The sequence below is a fragment of the Notothenia coriiceps genome, unplaced genomic scaffold (assembly GCF_000735185.1).
Source record: "Notothenia coriiceps isolate Sejong01 unplaced genomic scaffold, NC01 NC01_scaffold00030482, whole genome shotgun sequence".
Taxonomy (NCBI): Eukaryota; Metazoa; Chordata; class Actinopteri; order Perciformes; family Nototheniidae; genus Notothenia; species Notothenia coriiceps.
In genome coordinates, this window is record NW_011363183.1 from 17,152 (window position 1) to 43,002 (window position 25,851).

Sequence of the window (25,851 nt, forward strand, 5' to 3'; positions counted from 1 at the left end):
TTGGTGTTATATAGTCAGTTTCTGAATAAGTTATCTCCACCTGCACAGCTCCTGTCGTTAAGGTGGCTGGAGGCGTTTTTTGGTCACGTGATTCAGGCGCGGTCTATCCAGTTTCCTGTTTGTGAGACTAGCAGCCGGTGAAGGCGTCTTGTTAGGAAAAGCCCAGCAACAAAATGTCTTTCGATCTGGCGTCAGGTAGGCACCGATTTATGTTTATTCAACTGCATTTCAAAGTCTGTATAAGCTAACATGAAGAGCAACACGTCTTTTTTAGCACGCTTTACACCCGACAGCCTAATTGATTATCCAATGTACTTTATTTTAGAAGCTAAATCCAAAATGTGCAACCTGATGTTATAGACAGTCAAGGTAGCCAATTTGATTTAAGTAGATGTAAGATTACAACTGCTCTCAGATTGTGTTTGACTTTCCCTCTTTTGCATGTTTGCAGCTTTAGGTGGGGGGGAAGAGGACGTGAAGAAGGAGGAAGCTCAGAAGGATGAGATTAAGTTGCCCTGGAAGAAGGACAAGGATAAGGTAGGAACTTTGCATGTTTACATTCTAGCAAAGATACACAAATATGATCCAGATATAATGTACACAATATTGCCAAATAATTATAAGCAGCTTATAATTATTTGTCAATTAAGGTTGATTTTAGACGTTTGCTTTCTCTGATAAATCCCCTTCATGTGCTGCCAGCTCACTACAGCCATTCAAACCCAGTTCTCACTTTCCATTGATGTATATAATTATTGAAATCAAGCACAATTCTTAACAATAAATCAACACAATGATTATCTAAAGTCAACTTTTGCCATTTGTAGGGAGACTGCAAGGACAAGTCCGACTCAACACACAAGTCTGACAAAGATCACAAGTCTGACAAAGATCACAAGTCTGACAAAGATCACAAGTCTGATAAAGATCACAAGTCTGATAAAAAGCACACGTCCGACAAAGACGACAAGTCTCACAAATCCCATAAATCTGACAATAAGCACAAGTCTCACAAAAAGCACAAGGACAAGCACGACAAAGACCACAAGAAGAAGGACAAGAAGAAGGAAAGGAAGGAGGGAAGTTCATCAAGCTCCTCGTCTTCATCCTCCAGCAGTGATGAAGAGGTAGGACTATTGTTGCAGTTATTTGTTTTAGTTGGGTGAAAAAGTTCCCACGACTCACTTCCATAGTTTGTCGTTCTTAAGACTCTTTTATTTGCAAAACGGGATAAAAAGCAGCTAAGCAGGAAGCATACCTGTCACACCTCATCTCAAAGGTCAGCGTGATAATGGTCTGAAACAACACTGGTGGAACATGTCTCACAGACAGCGCCAGATTTAATCAGATGTGAGGCACCACACCCTCGTGTGTGTGTGTGTGTGTGTGTGTGTGCAGTTTTTATTTAAAGCTCACGTTGTTAGTCAACACCTTCAAGATCAGCAGATTTGTTTTTAGCTTATTAGCCAAACTTGACTTTCTCATCACCTTTGGGCTAAAGTTGTTTAACTTTGTCAAAGCTTTATTCAGGAAATGCCATGTTTGGCACATTTATGTGAATGAATGACGAAGAAAGAACCAAGCCCAGGGTGGGAGAGAAGGCAAACAGGTCAGATAGTAGAGTAATAAAACAGGTGTGTTGTCCAATTACCTCCATGAAAGAGAACACACTGCCTCACGCCTTGTGTCCTTTCTGGCTAACAACCTAGAATTCAATTCAGTGAATGTATTTTAGCTAACAGTGGGCCACTTCAGCCAAAAGAAATGAAAGGGCTCAGAGTAGTTGTGCAATTACACGATTAAAGGCTGCAAATCAATCCCTCCAATCTGTTTCTTTTCCCTTGAAAGTTCTGTGTCCTTAAGCTCAAAAGGCTTTTCATTCAGGTGCACTCTGCTGGAAGAGCTCATTGTTTCAAGTGAACAAGTACAGTATGTACTGATGAGATCAGGGATCAGGGCGTAGGTGTGAAGTTAGAGGGAAAAGGTCTAGAAACATGTTTTATAATGTAGGTATATTTTAACTACTGGGTATTTGAAGGGGTATATATTTCAACACAATGAAGATAGGTTAACTCCAGACAAAACAGCAGTCTTGGTAGGAACATGTCTTTATTAATGTTAAGGAGTAACGTTAGTACAAGTGTTTTTTTAATGATACTTTTTTCTTTACAGTAAATGCCAGCTGATCTGAAACCCAGGATTGTTCATCCAACAGCTAAGGTAAGTGATGATTGTATGCCCTGTCATAATATACTTCTCACTAAAGTGTTTTTATACTTTCCATTTGTTTTAATTATGACATGACCAGTGATTGTATACAGCTCATCTACCTCTCACAACAAAAACTAACTTCAATCATCTTCAACTTGTATTCAAAAACTGAAATGTCCTAAATCCAAAAATAAATGACCAATTGTGGACCTTTTTAATATTTGGGACTTTCAGAGATTTCCCTTCTCATGTAATGTTATAATAATGACCTGGTAGTGGGAAATATATTCAGCATGTATTCAGTTATCACATTGTTACCCCCTCATCCCATACATTTACATTTTGTTCCCTTGAACTTACGTGTATGTTTTGGTACGTAGTACACCATAAGGACATGCTGTAAAGTGTTTGCTCATTCTGGGGTAACATCATTGTCCTTTTTGTCATTTCAGGATTGATGCTCCCTGAGGGACCAGACCTCTCTGTCAGTCTCTTGTGACCTGAACTAAATGAATGTATGTCTTAAAGTGTGCAGCAGTACCAACCTTCCTTTGTGTCCTTTCATTGATGTCACTGAAACATGCTGGTGGTGTGTAAACTAATCTGCTGATTGATTGAAGTAAATGTTTTAACAAAAAAAAGGCTTGTTTCTTGTTTTTTTTTCCCCTCCAGTTCTTCTGGTCAGTGAAGTGCATTTTTACTCACCACAAGGTGGCATTGTTAAATAAAATATGATACTTTTAAAGTTCAAATATATTGAAGCAGTTTTATTTTCATGATTTATACTTTAGGATTCAAAAATATGGACAATGTGGTTTTTTGTCATTGCATTAATTTAGTTTAAATTCTCAAATAGATACATTAATTTATTCTTATCAAAAGAACCATTACATGACATTTCTTTTGTGGGGCATACGTCAGTGCATTTCAGACACAAACAGAGCCTTGTGGTGTCTCAGTAATCTTGCTGTAGATCTTGTTTTGTCTCATGTGCTTTGTTGTATAATGATTGATTGTTTTTCATTTCTAGAATGAAACAAAATGGTCAATTATATTGTGTTACAATTATCTTTATATGTCTGGTTACTAAATGTATTAAAGGGGACCTATCATGCAAAGTGCACTTTTTGATGCCCCCGGTGTGTCAGGGGAACTCACGCAGCGTCAGAAATAAAACCCTCTCTCTTTTCCTCCGTACCCATATTTCTAAAAACGGGGCTACAACGGAACTGTTCCAGATTTGCGTCCGATATGACGTAATATCGGAAATGTGGACCCACGGCACTATCAGAACATTTCTATCAGAAACAATGCCCGACTGTTTTGGCCGTAATATGGTCGGTGTTTACATTAGCATCGCTAACACTCAGAGCTAACATGTACTGGAGAGAGCATGTGTGTGAAGAAGCAGGAAATAAAAAGGAACTCACCTTGAGGTTTAACCGGCAAGAGAGAAAGCCTTTGAGCTCCAAACTGTTTCAGAAATAATCCTTGATAATCCATGATATGGCGTTTCATCACAGCAGTATTTAGTTTAGACAGTAGCTGCCGGGTCCCACATGAGCACAACTCCCCCCTTTTTTTTTTTTTATCAATTTTTTTTTTTTTTAAAGCTTTATACCCAAAATCAGGACTTTTGAAAAAGGAAGTGAAATAGAGGGATATGAGGCATGGCTAGAATGGGTGATCTGTTTGGTATTCTGAGCAAAACACATGTTTTTTTATATATTTGTATATATCTGAGACCTATGCTATTGCCTAAAAATAGCATGATAGGTGACCTTTAAGAGAAGTACATTTCATTCAATTTATTTTTCTGCAGATGTGGAGGACACTTTTTATAGTTTGCAAATTAAAGTACCGGTGGGGTTTGTTTTTGCCTTGCCTTCGAGTAAGCACCCATTTAAGTTATTGAAAATATACTTTCTTAAAGGTAAAACATTTGTTGTACTCCTAAGATTGGTTTCCAACCTCTTTGTTGAGCTAAGTTACATGTAAGCTACAGTAAATGCAGCAGTATTTTTTGTAATGTTTGATATGTTAATTGCACTTTACATTTCTTGTGTCAGGTGCCATTGCCCACGGTTTTTCAAAGATGCTGATTTTTATTCCAATGTGATTAAAGGTGTGGGGCTGCATGAAACTAATCTGTCATCAGATGACGAGACAGTTTCCTCGGGTGAACTGTAAAACTAATCGGAGACAATCATACAGCATGAGATGAAAAACAAGATGCTCTGCATTCTCTAACACTAGTTTTCCTTGTTGGATGGCTAAAGTACGCTGTTCCTCATAATTATTTATTGGAATAACAAGTAATACATAACTGCTGCTGTAGAGTCACACCATTCTACCCAGGGTGCACCTCTTATCGCGAGCAACATACAACAACACTATGTTAGTAAGACAAAGTACTATACAAAATAGTTAACATTTTTAACTTTCAAATAATTATTTTGGAATTATTGGTATAATTATTGGTATAATTTATTAAAAAAAATATTTTTATTTAAAATAAATTATACTAATGTTGCCAAGTAATAATAATAATAATAATAATAATAATACATTACATTTATAAAGCGCTTTTTCTGGTGCTCAAAGCGCTTAGCAGATTAAGTAGATAAGTAGATAAGTAGAAGTAGATTTCCAAAATAACTGCTCTCATAGGAAGTTCAGTCTTGAATAACTTGTTCTGTACTGTCTTTGTTCTTACACATGCAAAAAGAAGGTTGAAACTATTTGTTGTTTTAAAAACGGATTGAAATAATTTAACTACAATAGCAGATTTATTTATCACCAACCAATAACTTTTAGTACTCAATAACTTTTCAATAAAAATGCCATTTAAAAGTAATGCAAAGGGGATAAAACTTCCATGTCATGTATAAAAATACTTTTTACTTTTAAGATGTATACTCTATTTGAACTTAACCTGTTTTTATAGTATTGATACCTTTGTACTGTGGACTCCTAACTGTGATATCTGCCTGCGCTTGAACGTATCTGCACTGCAGTAAATGACTTTATACCAGGTTACAACAATAACAGAGGGAGTGGTGTTAGGGGGTGTGGTGAGGTTAGGTTGTGTGGTTTGAGTGGTTTATAAGATTACCTGTTGTGAGTCTGTGGTCACTTGTTTGAGGAAGTGCACAAACAGGAGTCACCATGGATTGCCCAGGTAGGATTAACATTTACTTTCATTGATTTTAGAAGGAATGCTTTGAATGTTAATACGTGTTTCTTTCAACGGGCAATTTAAGGACAGGATTTTCTTCTGACATTATTACTAATTATTCAATGTATGTTTGAAAAACATAATTATATTTGTAGATGCAAGAGCTCAGATGTATACAGACACTCACACTTAACTAATACTTAACCATCTTTTCATTCGTACAGGTTCTAAGAAGAAGAGCAAGGTAAGAGGTTTTTTTAAGTGTTGTAGGCTTCTACTCTGTGATTTTAGCTATTTTTTTTTACAGCAAGTCCACGTTTTATATAATTTTCCTTTATCTGCGGCCTTTCACTCAATTAATTAATTCTCATTAAAAGAATCAAACTATCCTCGAGACTAAACCAACACAATTAATTACTTATTAAAAGTGACCTTTTGGCATTTTTTAGGATGGCAAGGATAAATGTGGAACCAAAGACAAGAAAAAGGAGAAGGGCTGCAAAGGTGGCAAGAAAGAAAAGAAGCACAAGGACAAGAAGGAGGGGAAGAAATCAGACGACTCCTCGTCTTCATCCTCCAGCAGCAGTGATGAGGTAGGTCCAATGTTAGAGTTTATACATTGTTTACAGGTTTGCTTATTAAACATGGCCTTTCTCTGTTTAATCACCCCTCAGTGCTCAGTTCATGAAAGTGCTCCCATGTTGCACTTCTGTTCTCAATAATTGTGAAAAGGCAAAATGCAACTCAGTGTGTAAAAAAAACGGTCCCACCTTATTCCAAAGGTTGAAGTGCGTAGAACAAATACAATAGGTCGTAGCAGCAGTGAGCACATTCATCAGCTGTGACACCACACCCTCGTGATTGTGTGCTACTTTTTATTTATAGCTTATACTTAAATCAAGTTAAGACCTTCCAGATCTGCAGATTAATTTTAATCTTACTGACTTGCAGCCAAACTGCTACTGTCTGACACCTTTGGGCTAAACACATTTCACTAAGCTTTATTCAGGAAGCAGATCATGTTGGTCACATTAATATTAGGTTTTCCATGCAAATGATTAAAGCAAAAGAGGAACAAACCAAGCCTAGGGTGGAAAGGAAAAAACGTCAGATAGGGAAGTCAGGGTTGTTATTTTTAACCACATCAATGAAAGTGAACATGCTGCTGTCACACCTTCATAACATTCCTGCTACAAAAGTGAAAGTCATTGTGGTTGCTGCTATGACTCAGGCTGCTGCCACAAAGATTCATACATTAAAGATACAGCATTGGCTGTGGCACCTAAGATGTTATTGAATAAATCATGTATCCTTTCTGCAGTAACAGCATTGTCCCTCTGTCATTTCAGGAGTGATGCGTCCTGAGGGACCCGACTGCTCTCTCCGTCTCGTCGTTGAAACAACTGTACTTCCTGGAAACCTACTTGTGTTGTGTAAACAAATGTGTTGATTCCTAGAAGTAAATGTTCTGACAAAAAATATAAGTTATTCTGTCAAGTAAAGTTTATTTCCTTCACCACACGATGGCACTGTTTTTATTTTATTCTTAAGGTCAATCAAGGGTGCAAATTGATTTTGATCAATTTTGTTAAAATGATAATAACAAAATAACAAAAATGATGTTATCCTGTGTTTAATGTAGTCAATTTACATGGGTAGTTTAGACTGAAAATGGAAAAAATAAGGTAAATATCACAACTGATGATATTTGACGTATATTACAATATCTCCTTGTAATAATGCCAGTAAATGTAAATTCCACCACTGCAGTGGACAAATACAAAAAGACATAACACAATTTGAAGACGTAATTGTTGGCTTTAGGATACTGTAAATCAAGGAACTAATAACTATTATTTACCTGAACAATAGTTAGAATAGTCTTTAGTTTAAGTTTTAAACAGAACCTACGTAAAAGAGGAAAAACAAGGTAATGTACAATAAAGGAAAAAACGATTTAGAACCTCATACATGTGTCATGTGTTGTCTCACAGTGCGCTTTGTTATGTATCAGGTTAAGTTTTTTCTGTTTCATGTGTAACAGTAAACACTGTCTCTCATTCTGCTTTGCATCTTGAACATAACACATTTCAGAGTGTCTTTCCTTCAGAAATGATTTAAAAACGTCGATGCATGGAGCTGATATGTCCTCATGTGACGTCAGAGAGCTCCTCACTGTAACAACAACCGTGGTAATAATTTGACAGGACATTCCAGCTGTTCTACTTTCTGACACAACATGTTGCTGTTGTTTATACAATGTTCCACATCGTAAGATTTATATAAAACAATTCTGTGGTGCAGATTCAGGACTTGGTATAACTTGAAATCAGCGTCACTAGCTGGCATTATAATAGTACGCACGTCAACGCAGAGTGAATACATTTGTTGTTCTATATAAAAAAAATACTTTGAAAAGGGCAATTTTGCACTTTTTTTTACTTTCATGCCACAGTTATGTTTTGCTGAAACAACCCACTTTTATTTACTTACTTGAGTAAAACTTTAACTGCATTGATTTTTGTAATGGAACACTTGTACACTGTGTTATTGAAACTCATAATTGAAGCATTTACATACTTAGCTTAGTTTACTGCAATACTATTACTGACAATGTTACCCTGTTTTCATCTATCAAAATAAAACAACAACTAACAATGTAATTTATTTAAGTGCCTCCAACACAAATCTGTAAGTAGTAAGCTAGGCTAAGGCATATTTTTGCACTCGAAATTGACTCAATACCAAACAAAAAAATTAACGCAAGAAAAAACTGAATGTGATCTATAGGGAAATAAATATAGACTATAAAAGGATCAACCACCACATGTTCACATTTGTTTTTTACGCAATATTATAATATTCCGTCGAACAAGCAAACTCGTATGTATGTATGTATGTATGTATGTATGTATGTATGTATGTATGTATGTATGTATGTATGTATGTATGTATGTATGTAGCCTATGTATGTATGTATATGTGTATATGTGTGTGTATATTATTGTATCTATCATTTGGTATATAATTGATGTACTGTTGCCTCAGTGCTCCGAGAGAAGGGTCGGTGGGATGGTTTGGGATGGGGCTGGGTTGAGGACAAGTGGGAAAGGGTTCTTTTGTAAAAAGAAAAAAATGAAAATGCCTTATTTACTGTTATGCACTGTTACACTTTTTTCATGTGAATACAAATATATTAAAAAAATAAAATTAAAATAAACTCACAAACGCATCTCTTCGTATCTGTCTTCCATGTCGCCATGTTTCCATCTACTTGAGCATAATTCCTGCCTGGTTTTGCATACACATGCGTTTATCATAATGGCACCACTTGTGTTGCTGTTCATAATGTTTTTATATTTTTTGTGCTATGATATCTGTGTTTTTGTCTTTGCTTTTGTTTGCTTCATACAGCCCTTTTAAGCATGTGTTTTTGTGATTTGGGGCTATAATACATTTTGATTTGATTTTGATTTGAATTGTAACTCTGCAGTCTGATAAACGCAGTATATGCCCCGCGGTATCAGGTGGTGGGGGCGTGGCTAGTTCAGGTCAGCACGAGGTGTTGAGGCGTGGTTAATCAGGTTTATCCTGTGTGTGAATCTCTGTGGACATTTCATTTGTTTGGTAAAGCGTACGGACAGGACTCACAATGTCAGGTATAACAGATTTACATTTACTTTGACAGTATTAGGGTTTGACATATTCAATGTCAATGTTTGTCAAGTTGACTTCTGGAATCGAAGACGAACAGTCATTTATTTGCAATTATTGCACCAGACAGGTTGATTTATTATCTGATATATTATTTGACACAAACTTCTAAAAGGAAAGACAGCCACTGCAATGCAATTTTAATTGAATTATGTACTCCTGTTGTGATGGGAGATGTATGTTTTCACTCATAATCTTGGTGACGTTACTTTTATATTTTTAAATTTTTTATATCACTTTTATTTCATCCTGAAAGTTGTTTATCATATGTATCTGTTATATCTGTGCAGCTATAGGTGTCGAAGAAGTGATAACAGCGAAGGAGGCTCATTCCGATGAAATTAGTTGGCCCTGGGGCAAGAAAAAGGTAGGAATGTGTAATCCAGTGTGGTGTGTGTGTGAATGTACTTGTTGCGTTTTTGAAAGCAATGTCAAAAGGTTTCTCTGGTAAATCTGCCTCATCCAATCCATTTAATTACACACTGTCAAACACAATGTTAATTCTATTCATAATGACCACTGGAATAAAGCACAATAAATATATAAGAGACTAAGAAAAAAAAAAACATCAATGATTTATTCAAATTCAAATTATGCAATTTCCTTTAGGATGGCTCCAAGGACAAAAAGGGTTCAAGTGACAAAAAGGACTCGTCTCACAAAAAGGACTCCAAGGACAAAAAGGGTTCATGTGACAAAAAGGACTCTTCTCACAAGAAGGACTCATCTCTCAAAAAAGATGGGTCAAAGCATGGAGACGACAAAGACAGCAAGAAGGACAAGAAGAAAAAGGAACACAAGGAGGGGGAGAAATCAGGCAACTCATCCTCATCTTCTTCTTCATCATCTTCATCATCATCCTCCAGCAGTGATGAGGTAAGCCCAATACTGCACCTACATTTTAGAGATGTATCTTACATAATATATATCTTGCTAACTTAAAAAATATAGCAGTGTTTAATTTTGTTGACATCCATATGGCAACTTTTAATTTCCCCTCAGTGCTCAGTTTGTGTTTCCATATTACACGTTTGAAGTTCTCAAGACTTTCTTTGAATAGGAACATGACTTAAAATGCGGCTCTACTGGTAACATCATCTCACCTATTATTTTAAAGGCTTGGCACCTGAATAAATGGCTTGTTGGTATGAAACCTCCACAACAGGTCTTACTGGCAGAGCAGGTTGTGATGATATGTGACACACCACACCCTCCTTTGTGTGAATGCTATTTGTAGCTCTGTTAACAAGCGGAAACGCTTGTTTATCTACAGGCACATATTAGCTTGTTAACCTGCAGCCAAACTCAGATCCACTTGTCTCATATTTTTCCGGGATGAATTCCCTCAAATTCATTAAGAGTATCGGATCATGGTCCCATTTGTGTGCATTTTGTGCCTTTTTTAATACAAATGACTAGAGGAACAAACCAAGCCTAGAGAGAGAAGGAATACCAGTCAGAAAGTTAAGTCACAAAAGAGTTGGTGTTGTTGATCTCATCAATCAAAGTGAATAGACTGCTGTCACACTTTCATAAAATAACTGATCCAAAAAGCAAGGTCATTTTGGTGCTTGTTACAGCTCATTCTGCTGCCACAAAGAATGATCCATAAAAAATGCAAAAGGTGCTGTGGCACTTTAGATGTTATTGAATAAATCATGTATCCTGTCTGCAGTAACAGCATTGTCCTTTTTTCTCATTTCAGGAGTGATGCATCCTGGGACCGGACAGTTCATTATGAATGGGCAGCAGTACCAACTTTTCCTTCTGTACTTTCTTTGGTTTCACATAAACATGCTGGTCTTGTGTAAACAAATCTGAAGTAAATGTTCTGACAACAAAAAGCCTGCAGGAGTCTTTTTTTCCCCATTAGGTTCTCCTGTCAAGTAAAGTGTGTTTCTTTACCACCAGATGGCAGTGTTCTCTATATTTAGGGGCTCTCAAAATGTCATGTCCACACCTAGAAGAATGCAAATATAGTGTTTGTCATTGTAATTGTTAAAATTACAAAACAGAAATAGATTCTCCTAAGACAAAAGAATAATAAACAATTTACTGTGAAAATGTATATGGATCATCCTGATGCATTCATTATTGGCAGCCCTTTTATATTAAAGGTTTCCCTGAGTCTTTTACTATGAATAATCTAAAACAATCACATGTAATGACATTAAAGTCTATATGTAAAATAATAAACTGAAAAGCAACAGTTTAAAATTAATGAAGTGGTAAAAGTAACACTATTTTACATAGAATTATAACACAAGAAGTACACAGCATTTTAAAAAGGAAATATTTTACTGTACTCAAGTTCAGCACATATATTCTACAACTGTAGGGCACACTGTCGATTCAGATTGTACTGTATTGCAACAATACATAATATTTCTGAAAAGTGAAATATCTGAACGATGGATAGAACTACTAAAAAAAATACATTGTACATCACTAAATAAAGGATTATCTGTTTACCTTGCATCAATATTCAAAGTCTGTTGTTGTGCTGTAGACATGACGGTCAGGACAAGAGAGTTACAATATTTACATTAAAGGATCTGCTTCAGGCCTTTTAAATCTTTTATGGGGTTGCAGGAAAAAAAGAAATTGTAAGCGGTTTCAGAAAATAATCAATAATGCATCAAGTATCTTTCTATCAATCATCTTCACGTTTTATAATATTTTAAGGAATATTGAAGCGGGTGAGTGATTTACAACGCTTTCTCTCGTGTTTGACGTTTCATTTGCCAAAAGTGTGTCTCTATATTTAGAATGCCATATGCTTTTACATATTTTATCACTGTTATGACATGACTTTGTCCATAGCTTCTGGTAAATGGAATGACAAACCTCAGTTAACATTAGAGAAAGGTAAGGATGTCAGACTGGTGCAATCATCCGCTATTATTATATCTCGTAAAGTGCTTTAACACATGATTAAGCACAGTGTCTTGGCTCAAACTGAACTAAAGCTGAAATGATTAGTCGATGACAGAATATGTGTCTTACTACTTTGATATTTGTAAAATATTTATGGAATTTATTTAGCAGAAATACTAAATATGTTCTAGTTTCAGCTTCTCAAGTGTAAGTATTTGCAACCTTTCTTTTTCGTAATGGTAACCATATGTACATAGGAAGCCATTTGAAGATGTTTTTACAGGTGTTTTTGTAATTTGTTGTCATCTTACATAAAGACCTTGGGCATTCTTAATATACTCTGGTACCTGATTTGTCTACAGCAACAGCTTCATGTCTGTGAGATTCTTTCAACAGCTACAGGGTAGAAGAAGGAATAAAGGAAAGGAATGTATGTATAGTGGATTACACCCATCATGTTTTTCCCTTTGAGTATACCTTTTGTCAAACAAAAAATCAAATTAGGATCGAACATTCAAAAAATACTTCAGTCAGAAGGTTTCTCTTTTGAAAGCTTTGAAAGCTTTTTTAGCTTACACACTGTGCAATGACCAGCCTGTGAAGTAAGATATATAAGCAGTGGTTTAGTGCTGAGGTGAGCTGAGTGTGATCAGTGGATCAGAGCGAACACAGGTTGTTTGATGCAGTCTTCTCAGCGGCTCCTTTGAATCGCTGAGTAGTTACTTAGCCTGCACCCACTTCTCACAGTTTCAGTTATGCTGCAAATGACAAGCTTTGATCAATTAGGATAAAAAGGGAGTTAAAACACAAAGACACAGCATATTCTACACAGTATATCTGTAGTCTGTGTTGTGCATGCTGGTTAAAGCTAATGTGTGAAACACTCACCTGAATGAAACTGTCCTCGCAGTGACATTAGACTGATATTTACATATCAACTTTTCAAATAATAGGAATGACTCAGAAGAAAGGGCCTGTTATGACAACATCAATCAAAGAGGTTAACTAATTCTAGCAAAGACACAAAAATAAAAATATCCTTGCATTATATTATAGATTTTTACAATGTACAATGTAATGTATCCATTTACTTGAATTTACTGAACACATTGTAAAAGAAAAAATACTTATCCAGGAAATCATGCACAGTGTCATAAAGAATACCAACTATATTTGATCCAATTATATTCTATCTTTTGCTATGTCTATTTTACTGTTCTATTGTATTCTATCTAACAGTATTCTGCAATATCTTATTCTGTTCTATTTAAATATATGATATGATATCTCATTTTGTTCTATTCTGTTCTGTTGTTCTGTGATTGCACCGCAGGGGGGCATGAACGTCTCTCTCTCTCTCTCGTCTGGCGTCAGCGGTCTCCCAGCAACAGCCCGGCTCGAGCTCATCTTAATCATCCTCTGCTGATCACCACCAAGCCGCACAGACACACTCACACTGAAACAGGAAGTCAGGTGGATTTGACCTACAAAGTAAATGCACACTGATTTCAGGTGCTTTTTCTCGCAAGACCATTTACTACTGGCCTATTGATGTGGTCTTACAGTCTATTATAGAGTAGAGACAAGTGGTGTTGTGTTACTTAAGAGTGGAGTTGACATTATAAACAATATGGTTTGTTCAGAAAAGTAATTTTAATACGACTTTTGATACTTCCCAAAACATTTTTTCAAACACAATTATTTTAATTGTCCTTTACTTTTATTGTTGAGTAACACTTTTTTGAACGTGTGTCGGGCACACAGGTTTAAAGGAGTGAAATGGTTCAACCCTGACCGATGGTCTGACCCGGTGTCCTTTGGCAAACACCCAAGGATGTTTTACTTTGGAAAATGTAAACAGGAAGTCTTCTTGTTACCGATGCTGTGTGAATTGCTCCCAGGTCGGATCAGCCGCAGTTGAGCAGACTGGAAACCATGGAGCGCAACAAGACGCGTTGGAGAGACTCACCAAGCGGACGGGAAAAGTGCCAGTTTGTGATCTGTTTGTAAGTAACTTTCAGCGACAGTGGGCATATTTTTGTTCACCAGCAGGTGGACATTTAGTGTTCGCTAGCGTGCGTAAACGGACTGGAGAGGAAATAAAACAGTCTTGGAGTGAACAGCAGCTACCAAAGAACGAGAGGAAAGGAGGAGTTGAAAAGAGCCGGAGGAGAGACAAGTGCCCGTTGGATAGAAATGCTCACTGTGTTGTTTTTTTGAATACTTTTTGACGTTGTTTTTGTGGAAATGTCGCTGGTGTGCGCAGCGTAATACCTCCGAACAGCTTTCATGCCTCGTGCCATCAGAAGGGACAGTTACTTATCTGCAAGGAAACTGTGAGCAGAACTGAGATTTCATAAAGAAGAAGGCACTGGGCTTAAACTGAGGACCAGTCACTGAACAGTTACGAACCATGGTGAAGTTTCATAACTCGGACCTATGGATAGCCTGGATGATCATTTTCTGCATGGAGGGTAAGTTGTGTGACACTTGAAAACTTGTTTATCTCTGCTCAACTATAGCACAAGTCCTTACACACACACACACACACACACACACACACACACACTATAATAATAATAATAATAGGTTATACTTATATGACATTTTCCAAAAGGCTTAACTATTTTCTATCACGTGAACAAATCAGTATTACGATACATGTGGATGAGTGCTGCAAAAACAGATGTATTTGGAATTAAATTGTGCCACAGGCTCAACTCCTATCCAATAGCGCGTGCCACATCCATTTGATCCCCCTCTTCCTTAATACTGTATGTTTGGATCAGTCTGACAAATCCCCGGCATTTCCACAAAAAACTAAAGCACCGATTTAGGATGACTTTTCCCTGATGGTTGCGATGTCATCTCTCCTAAAACACTTTTGACTGTGCCCGTCTTATCCTTAATGGTCTCTGCTGTGCCTGATATCGCTTTTGCGCGTCGTACACACGAGGTCTAACATTATAAGGTTTTTAAAACACTCAACCACCAGCGAATATTAACACGTGACATATGGTGAGAGTGTCCGTGTTTTGAAATAGAAACGGTGCAGACTGATTAACGAGAAGCATGGTATACCAGGCAGCTCAGGGGAATAATATCTTGAAACAGAATATCATCTATAGCCATAATTCTTCTTTGGGGAATTGTATGTAAATGTATGTGTGGGGCACCTAATAGCAAGTTTGTTTTACTGTAATTTCGTAAGCTTATCTTACGTTTTAAGAATGCTAGTTTTTCACAAGTTTTTGTTGGCATTTTTTTAGTATAAAACAATTTAAAATATAAGTAATATAAAGCAACATTTGGTATAAGCCCTTATAAATACTAAAAGGTTTCTATAGTTTATGAAAGGCATTTGGGAATATTTTAGATTTACTAGAGAACCCATTAAAGACATTCTAATGGTACAATAAATGAGCATCATTATTCATGAAAATATGCTGTAGTTTAATGAATAAGGATGCATTATTCATATTTGAAATGAATGAGTTCATTAAACTTTCTTTCACCTAGTGTACACATATGCACATTTATGAGAGCAATTGCTAAGCATAGCAAAACAATGCTAGACAATGCCAACCAAGTTCCCTTAAAGCCTCATGTCAGGAAACACAAAGCATTCTCACTGAACCACACGCACACGCACACGCACGCACAATCTGGCCTGACATGTCAATTTGGACAGAACAATGTGTTTCACTCCGCTGCTCACTTGTTTAGGTGTATACCTCCAAAGTGAGTGAATGCATGGCGTCTTGTCAGCTTTACTTAAGGGAACACACACACACTAAATGTATTTAAATTATTCCGACCAATTGTCTGAAAAAAAGGTTCAAAATAAACCATTTTCTTTATTTTCTTTATTACATGTCCATCAAATAAAAAAAACAACTTCAGAAATAACAATAGGTGAAGGTTCAAGTCTACGGATGAGTTTATAGAAGTAATAAACTGCCCAGCTCTATTAACAGGGCGGCTTCTTCAGAAAGAAGCTGTATTTGCTGGGCAGTTTTTCTTCCCTCCTCTTGCGTCTTGGTGGGGAGCTGCTTGTGTTTCTATAAATACACTCTGATGCAGCAAAGTCAGTATTGATTGTGGTTGCTTGTTTTGGCTGTGTGTACTGACCTCCACTTTTTGCATGTCAGACATTGTCACTGCATTGATCTGATCAGTTCATTATGTTAGGGGACACCAAATTGTTGCGGGTACACAATGAGGCCTGAATCGTTTATTTGATGTTACTTGTTCAATTTAAGATACAAATAAATACGATAGCTTTATGACAACAACTTTTAATAGTTTGAAAGCATGTGTAGCTGTGGATGCACACCAAGCAAGTAAACATAGTGAAAAGAGGAAAGTTTGAAGAAGAAGGAAACGATGAGAAACAATGACAAACTATGAAAAAATGAAGTAAAATTCACAAGTGACTCGGACAGGCTTCATACACGGCCATGTTTGTACTTTCAGCGTTAGTTAGAGGACATGTCTTGTCCTTCTTTAGCCATCAACCCTCCCCTGTCACACATAAATATTGCATCCGTTCCTCTCGATTAGAAATACAGCTGCACAGTGAAGAACAGTCTGGCAGTTCGGATCTGTAGTGCTTGAAGAATTTGAAGAAATTTTGTAAAAGTTGGAAGAATAAACAGTAGAGGCTCTATGCAAAAAATAGATTGGTTCAGCTGTTGTCAGAACAAACCCCCATGGCGATACCAACACAGAGCGGCTCTGTCCATGATGCCTGGATTTAACGATTTACCCAGAACAACCCTCAAGGGTGTTACAGCGAGCGATCCGGAGGTCCAATCAATTCAGCAAATTAAATTCAAGCGGCGGTGGTGGCTCTGAACTTTTTATCAACTATGGTTTGCTTTGGTTTTCTGCATAACAGATCCTATAGAACATTTAAAATGTGCATATGTATATGTATATATTGTGACGGTGAAATGTTTGGATAAGCTTCCAGGCTCCCATATCACTGTCCTGTTTGTTTGAAAAAAAGAGTCCAGTGAGGACAAGGAGCAAATAAAAAAGGCAACATTCAGTGTTTCTTTAGCTCATTGACATTCAGGGCATTCATGTCTGCATCAAAGCTGAACTTAGAACAGCTCCCTTCTCCACTTTCTCTGTGAGCTTGTTAACCTTTAAGGGTCTGCCTAAAGTATGAAATTATAGAGCAGGCATGGTCTGTTTGTTGTCTAAATGGTGTCCTTTGCTCAATTTGTGGATTTGATTTCAATCAATGTGTCACTCAATATGAATCAGTTGCACTGATTTCAGAGTTGCAGTCGTCATGGTTTTCAGGCTAAAATACACACAGTTGTGGAGGGAAAAGCTAAATGTGGCCACTTTAATACCTGTACATGTAAAGCAGGTCCTAACATAAATCTACAATCACCGAAACCATGTTTACTGGTGTGTTTCTATTGCCACTTCAAAGCCACTTTGTTTTTTCCCCCAGTCAATTATTCTCTCTAACAGTTGCAGGTAGTTAAAATGATAATGAGAGATGGAAAGAACAGAGTGATACAAGCTTAGAAAATATAAAACGTGTGGAGAGAGCTCAGCGTGCCATTTTAAAGTACTCTCAGTTGTTTAACCTCAGGTGATCTAGCAGTTAAAAAACCTGGTATCCAAAGAACATGTCTCGCAATATCCTGCTAATGCAGATTGCATATGATAGAAAATCCCGTCTGGATCAGTTTTATCTGATAAGTAGCGTTTTTGTCCCCCTCCTCTTTCCGCCTGCTACTAAAAAGGAGCAGCTGGAACTAGAGTGTTGGACAGATGGAACTTTCCACCTCGATTATTTTTCTCGTTAAAAATAGCTTCTCAAAAAATTAAAAGACCTCTGGGACTGCTAGCAAAGTGCATGTGCGTGCGTACATATGCGTGTGTGCGTTTGAGCGACAGAGACGCAGAGAACTTCAGACGCCGGGGTCCTCAGATGATGGCAGCAGCGGCCAACCTGGGAGTGTGAATGAATAAATGATGGCAGATATTTGGAGGAAGAGAGCACAGCATTCGCCTGGTCCCACGGTCTCTTAAGCACACATTAAACTAGGTCCCAAAGAGTCCAGCTCTGCGGCACGGAAGTTGGCCAAACATCTGGGGCAAACATCTGATCACAGAGGTTTGGGGTTTGAGGTTTTGGGGTTGGTTGTGCCTTTAATCAGAGTGGCAAATGAGGGAATCATGAGCGTGTGGGAGCAAGGCGATGCTCCTGCCGAAGCTGAACACGTTTTTAACTACATTTGGGTTAGAATCTAACCCAAATGTAGTTAAAAATCATCTAACCGTTAGATGATTAAAAAGAGTGTTGGAGAAGTAGAGTGTCATTTCTCAAAACAGAAGATGATCTGGAGGCAGGCTTGTAAAACATGTTTAAGATTCAGAGTCATCATCTACAGTATAACACTTAAGGTGGCAAACACTTTGCTTTCAGTGTAAATGATGTCCTCCGTAGAGGAATTATGTGATTGAAGTATTTAAACGTTTATTTTACAACATGTTCAACAAGTTGCAATGAAAACCTGCAGTAACCAGTTTTTTCTCAGTATGCTTGAGTCCTTACTTCTCAATGGATTAAGTTTGATAATTGCACTTTTATTAAAGCTGATGTTGGTTAAGAACCTGCAAAAGGAAACTCCTCCACTTTATAACTGAAGGTATAGTTCCAAAAGCCAAAACTAATCTATGACTAAACCACATAAGTGAACCAACATGCTTGAAGTGACTAACTGTTATAGTATTTTGTTTAAAACTATTTTTTACTTAATTTTATTTTTGAGTGTGTGTGATTTTGTGAGGAGCCCTGGGCTAATGCATATTTAAAGCGGATGTCTTCCTCCTGTCGTGGCACCCTGGAGATCCTCCTTGAAATGAGCAGTTTTGCTTCGCTGGCTCTTGAGGTTTGACAGGACGTTTGCTGACAGGACTCCTAGTGACTCAGGAGATATTCGGTACATTCAGTTAAAACGTTAAGGGTGCCATAATCAAGTTTTGATGAGTTTCCTATATTATAAGGAAAACCTTTTAAAAAGGCTTTAATCTCTGTAACTTTAAATTGCTGCCTACTTATAATGCTCAGAATGAAAGAAGAGTGTGAATAGTCTCCCATGTTTCCCTATTCCCATGAATCCATGCAAAGCCATGAGTGTGAGTCAGCAGCTTAAATGACAGTCACATAGAACACACTCAAACAGAATAGTCATTGTTTCATTGTAGACTCATGCAGAATATTTAAACCTGTTGTCAAAAAGTGATCTCGCTCAAAATCCATGTAATTAAACGTTTTTCAACAAAGTTCACTTTCAACCAAACAGATGAATGTGCCAGTGTTAAGAAGCTACACTTTGGACTTTGGAAAAATTTCTATTTTACTTCATTTACCATCAGAAATCTGTTAAAATTATCTCTGTTCACTCTATTTTCAGGGCACCTGCACACTTTCAGGTTCGCAACAATCTAGGGCTGCTTGATTATGGCAACAATCATAATCTCGATTATTTGGGTCAATAATTGATATCACGATTATTAAAAACGATTATCCATTTACTTTGAAGACATCAATTTATTGGAGATTTTTTTGTTTTTAACTGTTGATTACCCTGAACTTTAAATATAATTCAACTGAAAAACTGAAATAATAAAAAAAAAAAAAGTAATAATAATAATAAAAAAATAATCGTTTTATTTCGATTACGTTGTTTTCGTAATCGTTGCAAGCCATGATCGTAATTGCGATTAAAATACGATTAATTGAGCAGCCCTAAAACAATCCACGATAATTGACGTGGATTAGACAAAAGCCTTCCTACACCATTTACTTCCAATCAGTGTCTGCCAGAGGCTCGTTAAGTTGATCTCTAGTATTACCAAGAATGGATGCTGTGTTTATCATTGTAGGCCATGAGCTCAGATCAATGCTCCTGTGCGCACATTATTCCCATAAGTTAGTGCTAACGGGCAGTGTGTGTTTCTGGGGCCTCATATTCCCTAGGGCCTAGGCAAATACATTACAGTAGATCCCAAAAGAATTCCCGTGGTTTGTAATGACTTCATCTGTTTGATCAACCAATCAGATAAGCTCGGATAGTCAGTTTGTCTTTTATGTTCATTTGGCAGATTCACACTCTCCACTCAGCTCGATGTCAGTATGAAAGGAAACTTCAGTCTGTTCAGCTGTTCATTCATATGTATGGGATTTGTGAATAGCTTTTTGACTTGACTGGTAAAACTTTTTGTAAATGAACGGAAAAATCAGCACCCTAGAAGGTTATGATGGTTACATTGTTTTGCTTTATTATTACCCAGAATTCATAACCCCTCCCTTTAACTTCCTTAATTTGCTCCCTATAATTTGCTAACATCTTTGGCCAATAAACCACTCAATCTTAAAGTAAGTAAGTAGGTTTTGCCAATAGAAAAAAGCCCAACAAGTGAGCAATGTGGGGTACAATTTGCGTAACTAAGATAAGGAAAGTGTTGTACAAATAACTATATTAATTTCAGGGACATAATTGTTCAAATCATTCATCACTTTTTACCTATTCATGTTAAATTGGACATATTATGTGAAGACGATCTGATGGCGATGATGATCAATCTGAAACGAGGGTTAAATTAGACCAGACTTTCCAGCACTATAGCATTTAGTAAAACACAAAGGCAAATATCACACTGCTCCCAGAGGGGGCAAACCTTCTATGACAGACAGACATGAAATGTTGCAGTGGGAGCTGCGTCTACAGCAGGCCTGGAGGAAGGATGCATGGCTGAGTGAGTCCTGAAGCAAGGACTATACTGTATAGGTATTTTTAACTGTGCTCCCTGGTGTGCTCTGGCATTGCATCACTAATTTGAAATGGATTGTTAATTGATCCACACAATAACTAAATGACCTTACAGCACATGATGAACCCAGCTGCTGCACTGGCTTGTGTCACTGCGAGATAATGCAGATCCTGTGACCTGCTTTAGTTCATGGTGGTCCATTGAGTTATCTTGACCAAATAATTGCACAGGCCCTCCAAATACATAAGTCATATAATCATATTCTAGATGATTGTAATTGTATAAATTGCTCAATGTTGCACATTATTGCTGTCCGTGCTCGACTGTAATGGCTATCTTCACTGTAATGTTCCTAATTGAGTAGAGAAATTACTTCCCTCCTTAGAGTTAATAAAAGCTTTTGAGGGTCAGACACGATTTAAAAAAAGATGAACCCACCAGCATTTAGAACATTCTTGCTGCAAAACATTCATTATGTCAGAGGAAATTTCCTCGATCACTTTGTATTCCAATGACAGCAGCATGTTAGCTCAGTGGAATCCTTTATCTCTGTGGTCAGGGTGAGCTGATGAACTGATCTTGAAACCATCTGCCCGTTGTCCTGACACTCATATCTCCTAATGGAAATGCATAATACGGCAAAGTGAATAAAATACAGGGGAACAAAGAGAAAAAGGGAATGGATTCTCCTGCATGAAATATGCCCAGGGCTTTTCACAGCCATAGGTAATTCATAAACTGGCAGTTGGGGTAAAACACTGCTGTTTTTCTCTTTGTGTGTGCGTTTGCTCTTTTAATCTAGTTCAATGTCTCTTCTCTCAAAATCCATTCAAATGAAACACACATCAAAGAAAAAAAAAGGTAGGTTTCAGAAAAGGTTGCTCATTTTGGCTATTGCACCCAAGCACATCAGCTACATCTGAAATAAAGCCACATGTCTGTGACAACAATGAAATTAGAGGTGTATGTTGAAGTGGACTGCAATGGATTACGTAATTTTAACCAAAATTAAAACATTTAGGGAAAAAGAAAAGAAGCAATAGTTTTTTAGGAACAAAAATGAACACAAATGTTGAGAATATTACCACACATTGTCACCGTTTTTAACCCACAACACATTTCCAGTTGACTTTAAGGGTTTCAATTTGTCAGTGGAGTTAATAAGGGATGTCTGAAGCAGTGTGTGCACGGACCATTCAACAAAGCCTGGTGCTCTTAATGTTCATTCAGCACCACACTTGTACTGATCTGGTTAGTGAGGACACCTAATAGAGATACCCCTGCAGGAGTAGAAGGGGAGCTCTTGGTGTGACACACTTTAACTCTCAATAAATGTGTGCTAACTGCTTTAGACACTGTAGGAGATGTTGTGCATCAGCTTCACGTAGATTCAAGTCCCTCGTTTTTACAACGCCCCAGAGCCATACTCTTTTAGTGAGGTGTAATTCTTTAAAGATACAGGTCAAACTTTGCTTTCCCTCCCTTGTCCTGACCTAAATCCCTCTGTGTTTCTCTCCAACCTCCTTGCGTCCTTGTATTTAGTGTTTTGCCTCCCTTCACCTTCACTGTATTCAAGTTTCACCATTTTTCACTGTCTCTCTTTTTCGTTCTTTAGATCCCTCTGTGGCTTGCTTTCACACACTCTAAATATCTCTCTGTCTGCTGTTTCTTTCTCCGTCGTCCCACACACTCTGTCGACACACAAATTACTTTCCAGGGATGAGGATGAGACTGAAAAGTGGTCCTCGCTTGTTCTGTCCTCGCAGACAATGAATGAGCATGTCAAATGTGATGCGAGTGAACAGCCAGGACGAATGGCACGTTAAGGAGTGAGAGAGAAAGACATGAGAGTCAAAAAGAGACTAGTTAGAGGGAGGGAACGACTGGGAGAGAAAAAGGCTAGCAGGAGAGGTCCCATCTGTGCATTGTTACAGCAGACTTCCCCTTAACATTGTCGCTGTTGTATCCAAAAGAACAGAAGGGGGCACAGGTGGGACTCTGGCAAACTGGGGAACGCACATTTTCTGAATACACACACAATCAGAGGCACTTACAAATGAAACGTTTGCAATACCACACAAACATATACAACCCTCCCCCATCCTACTATGTACATACACACATAGAACACTGAGGCATAGAAAACCTTTATAAAAATATTTCATTGCTAAAGTTCTGCGCATTACATTCTGTTGAAACTTAGATTTACTGTATATATGCATGTATTTCACAACTTAATGAACCTTTGACTACTAAAACTTCTTAAGAGTATATTCTAAACTTTAATGGTTAAAGAAATAAGGGATGAGAAATGTTTTCTTACACCCAGTGAGACGTGCTTCTCGTGGCGACCACGTGGGCGGTGTTAGTCTAACAACTATATAAGGGGCATGGATATCAGGGGGCACCATATGCTGCTGTTCCCCTTTAACCCTTAATCCATGCCTCCACTGCCTTATCTGTTTGGCCTCCCTGACAGCCTGGAGACTGTTGGTGGGGGCAGGGAAATACTGTCCAGTACACTGCACGCTGCTTTGTATTTGTAATGTGCTCAATTCGCAAATCCACTCGGCCCTAGATAGTTTTGCCAGAATATCAAAGGCCGAATTCACCATTAAACACACAAACATGTTAAGGCATCAATGTACCTACTACCCACACATAATGGCACACACACACACACACACACACACACTCACTCACTCACTCACTCACTCACTCACTCACTCACTCACTCACTCACTCACTCACTCACAGACATACACGTCACACACATACATACATACAAAGAACTTTCAACCCACTCTCCCACACGCATTCATATCACGAGGATATTGCACAGACTTAACTGGTAATGCCAGATAGTAGTATTGTCACAGAGCCCACTGACACACTGTGTGTGTGTGCGTCCTATTTGTCCACTATCCTACAAAAAGCCTTTAAGTAGATCCCAGCTATTGGAGGAGCTTTAAATAAGTGTAACACAATAATGGAGTGCTGGTCTTGCACATTTGCCCTACGTGACATCTACTAAGGGGAGGGCTGCTGAGGGTAGAAACAGATGATCACTCTGTTCAGGAAACCCACCTCGGAGAATTACACTGACACTGACTTTGTTAGGAAACCCTTAAATATGATAATCAGTACTTTAATTTAAGGTATACATTTTAAGATACACCCAGCAATTCAATGAATGTTAAAGGTCCCATGTCATGCTTTTCCGTTATTACCCGTCCCCTTGTGTGTTATGAAGGTTTTTCTGCATGTAAACGGTCTGCAAAGTCACAAACCCTCAAAGTACACCCTGTAGCGAGTAGAACTCTAACACAGAAAAGACGTGTCTATGCTGCCCCAGAACGCCTCGTTGGACATTTCTTTTTCAATTTTTTCTTCCAGGAACCAAGTGACGTAACGACGACCCCTCCGTGGTGCCGTTACGTTGCTTCCTCACACACACATACTCAATCTTTTCTCAGCTGCAGCTCCGCCGATTTCTCCTCCCTGAGACGGCGGGACGCAGCGAGGCTGTGAGTCGGTGTGTGAGCACACACACAAACACCCAGCCAGGCTGCGGGTGTGTGTGTTCGGGCTGGGTTTCGCTGTGTCTCGCTGTCTCGCAGACGGCCACTGGGCTCACAGGGAGGGGGGGGGGGAGGAGCTCCAACAAAGCCGTTTAGGACTGAGTGAATACCACATAACTATACAGAGATGCCGTATGAGAAAACCAATGAGATTTGGAAAATTGCAGCCAATATAAATCTATTTTAGTATACCTCAACGAAATGGAAATTATGAACAGTAGGAATGGCCATGAACATGGCGATCCTTTAATAATATGGCATGTGTGCAGTTCAAACAAAGCATAAAACATACACTTTTGCTTTCTCAGCTACAAATAAATTATAATAATGTGATATATTGAGCTGTCTTTCATAAATAAACCCTTCACTTTATTTGCAGTGACATACAGCTATTTTCCCTTTTTTTTTTACATATTTTGTCTACTGCTTTCCTTTATATCATTACCCAAATGAAATGGTTGTTTTATATGAACAAATGACACTGTGGTGGTTTCTCAAAATGTTCGAGTATGCTTTCCTTGGAGGACATGTCTCTGAGTCCAGTCCTTCAGAAGCTAGCAAGAATCGCTTCCTGGCATTTGAGAACAAAGATGGAACAGGCTAGGCAACGTGTGCAAGGTATGCGTCAATATGAGAGGCCGCCTTAAATGTTGTGGGGATTTTAAGACTGGGCGGAGGATGACACCGGTGCATCCTCGATATTTCCCGCAAACGAAGGATTCAGTCCTCGGTAGAATTCCAAGGATCCTGGACATTGGAAAGTCCTTCGGCGGGATTCGATGATGTTAGCATTCTTGAAAATAGTGGCTCTAGAGGAGCCTTCCTCGACATTGAGAAACACACCTGAGACTTGCTTACTTGCCCCCCTCTGAGAGCCACAGCTGCTGATCCCTTAACGCCAGCTTTTCCGCTAAGAGGTGATTTGTGAATATGGAAGCAAATGGTTGTTAAACTATTGAGCCGCAGGCCCAAATCATCTTGCTAAGACGGGCTTTGCTGCAGATTAAGTTTGTCATTTGGTCTGTGACCCTGGCTTTATGATAGCTTTGGCTTTATTTGATCAGGTTCAGTGACACAAGAGAGCAATACCTTCGCGTGCAACACACCAGAAAACCAGGTTGGAGATGGATATGTCAAGCCACCACTTTAGTATAATCAACACCTGCTGTATATTTCCTTATTTTTAACAAGTTATGCTAGTTCTCATGATTTTGTTAAGGAAAATTCCTACATAAAAGGTTACCTGGATATGTATGGCAAAGGAGCTGCTTTTAAAATTCAAATGTTTGTCTTTGCAAGAAGTCCCAAAGCCAAATTCATCATCTTAAAAATGTCCTAAAGGGGGCGTCAGCTGTAAAACTAAAGCTACCAAAAACGCCACCTTGTGAGACAATTTCTTAAGGATGATGTACCATGTTGATTTCCATCCCACAAATCCATCCATGGCCTTCTTTGCTGCATGTGGTCCCACTCTCCCTCATCCTA

At 38.1% G+C, this 25,851-nt stretch overlaps 1 protein-coding gene and 2 long non-coding RNA genes across 4 annotated transcripts in view; all 3 read left to right on the plus strand.

Annotated features, from left to right (window-relative positions):
* Nucleotides 1-38: 38 nt before the first annotated feature.
* Nucleotides 39-11,579, plus strand: LOC104959578 (putative uncharacterized protein DDB_G0292636). 2 transcript variants are annotated; one of them, XM_010787482.1, is made up of 5 exons: nt 39-195; nt 452-537; nt 828-1,127; nt 2,173-2,220; nt 2,664-2,852. In XM_010787482.1, the coding sequence occupies exons 1-4, from the start codon at nt 174-176 to the stop codon at nt 2,173-2,175; spliced, it is 411 nt and encodes a 136-aa protein (XP_010785784.1). In that variant the 5' UTR covers nt 39-173; the 3' UTR covers nt 2,176-2,220; nt 2,664-2,852. The 2 variants fall into 2 exon arrangements, with proteins under 2 accessions (XP_010785784.1, XP_010785785.1); XM_010787483.1 differs by lacking the exons at nt 2,173-2,220; nt 2,664-2,852 and adding an exon at nt 10,812-11,579 and having other exon boundaries at nt 77-195.
* On the plus strand, nt 5,316-6,908 carry LOC104959576 (uncharacterized). Its single transcript, XR_799886.1, has 4 exons — nt 5,316-5,392; nt 5,614-5,633; nt 5,839-5,982; nt 6,739-6,908. It is a non-coding gene; the product is annotated as an uncharacterized lncRNA (long non-coding RNA).
* A 2,312-nt stretch (nt 11,580-13,891) lies between the features above and the next one.
* LOC104959579 (uncharacterized) overlaps nt 13,892-25,851 on the plus strand; it is a 16,023-nt gene continuing 4,063 nt past the window's right edge. The window contains exon 1 of the long non-coding RNA XR_799887.1: nt 13,892-14,454. This is a non-coding gene — a long non-coding RNA (uncharacterized lncRNA). The remainder of the gene's footprint in view (nt 14,455-25,851) is intronic.

Bases quoted from the DNA above. Each gene is read 5' to 3' on its own strand.
- LOC104959578 (XM_010787482.1), top strand. From the start codon at position 174: ATGTCTTTCGATCTGGCGTCAG. The intron at 196-451 runs GTAGGCACCGAT...GCATGTTTGCAG, and splicing joins GTCTTTCGATCTGGCGTCAG to CTTTAGGTGGGGGGGAAGAG. The intron at 538-827 runs GTAGGAACTTTG...TGCCATTTGTAG, and splicing joins GGAAGAAGGACAAGGATAAG to GGAGACTGCAAGGACAAGTC.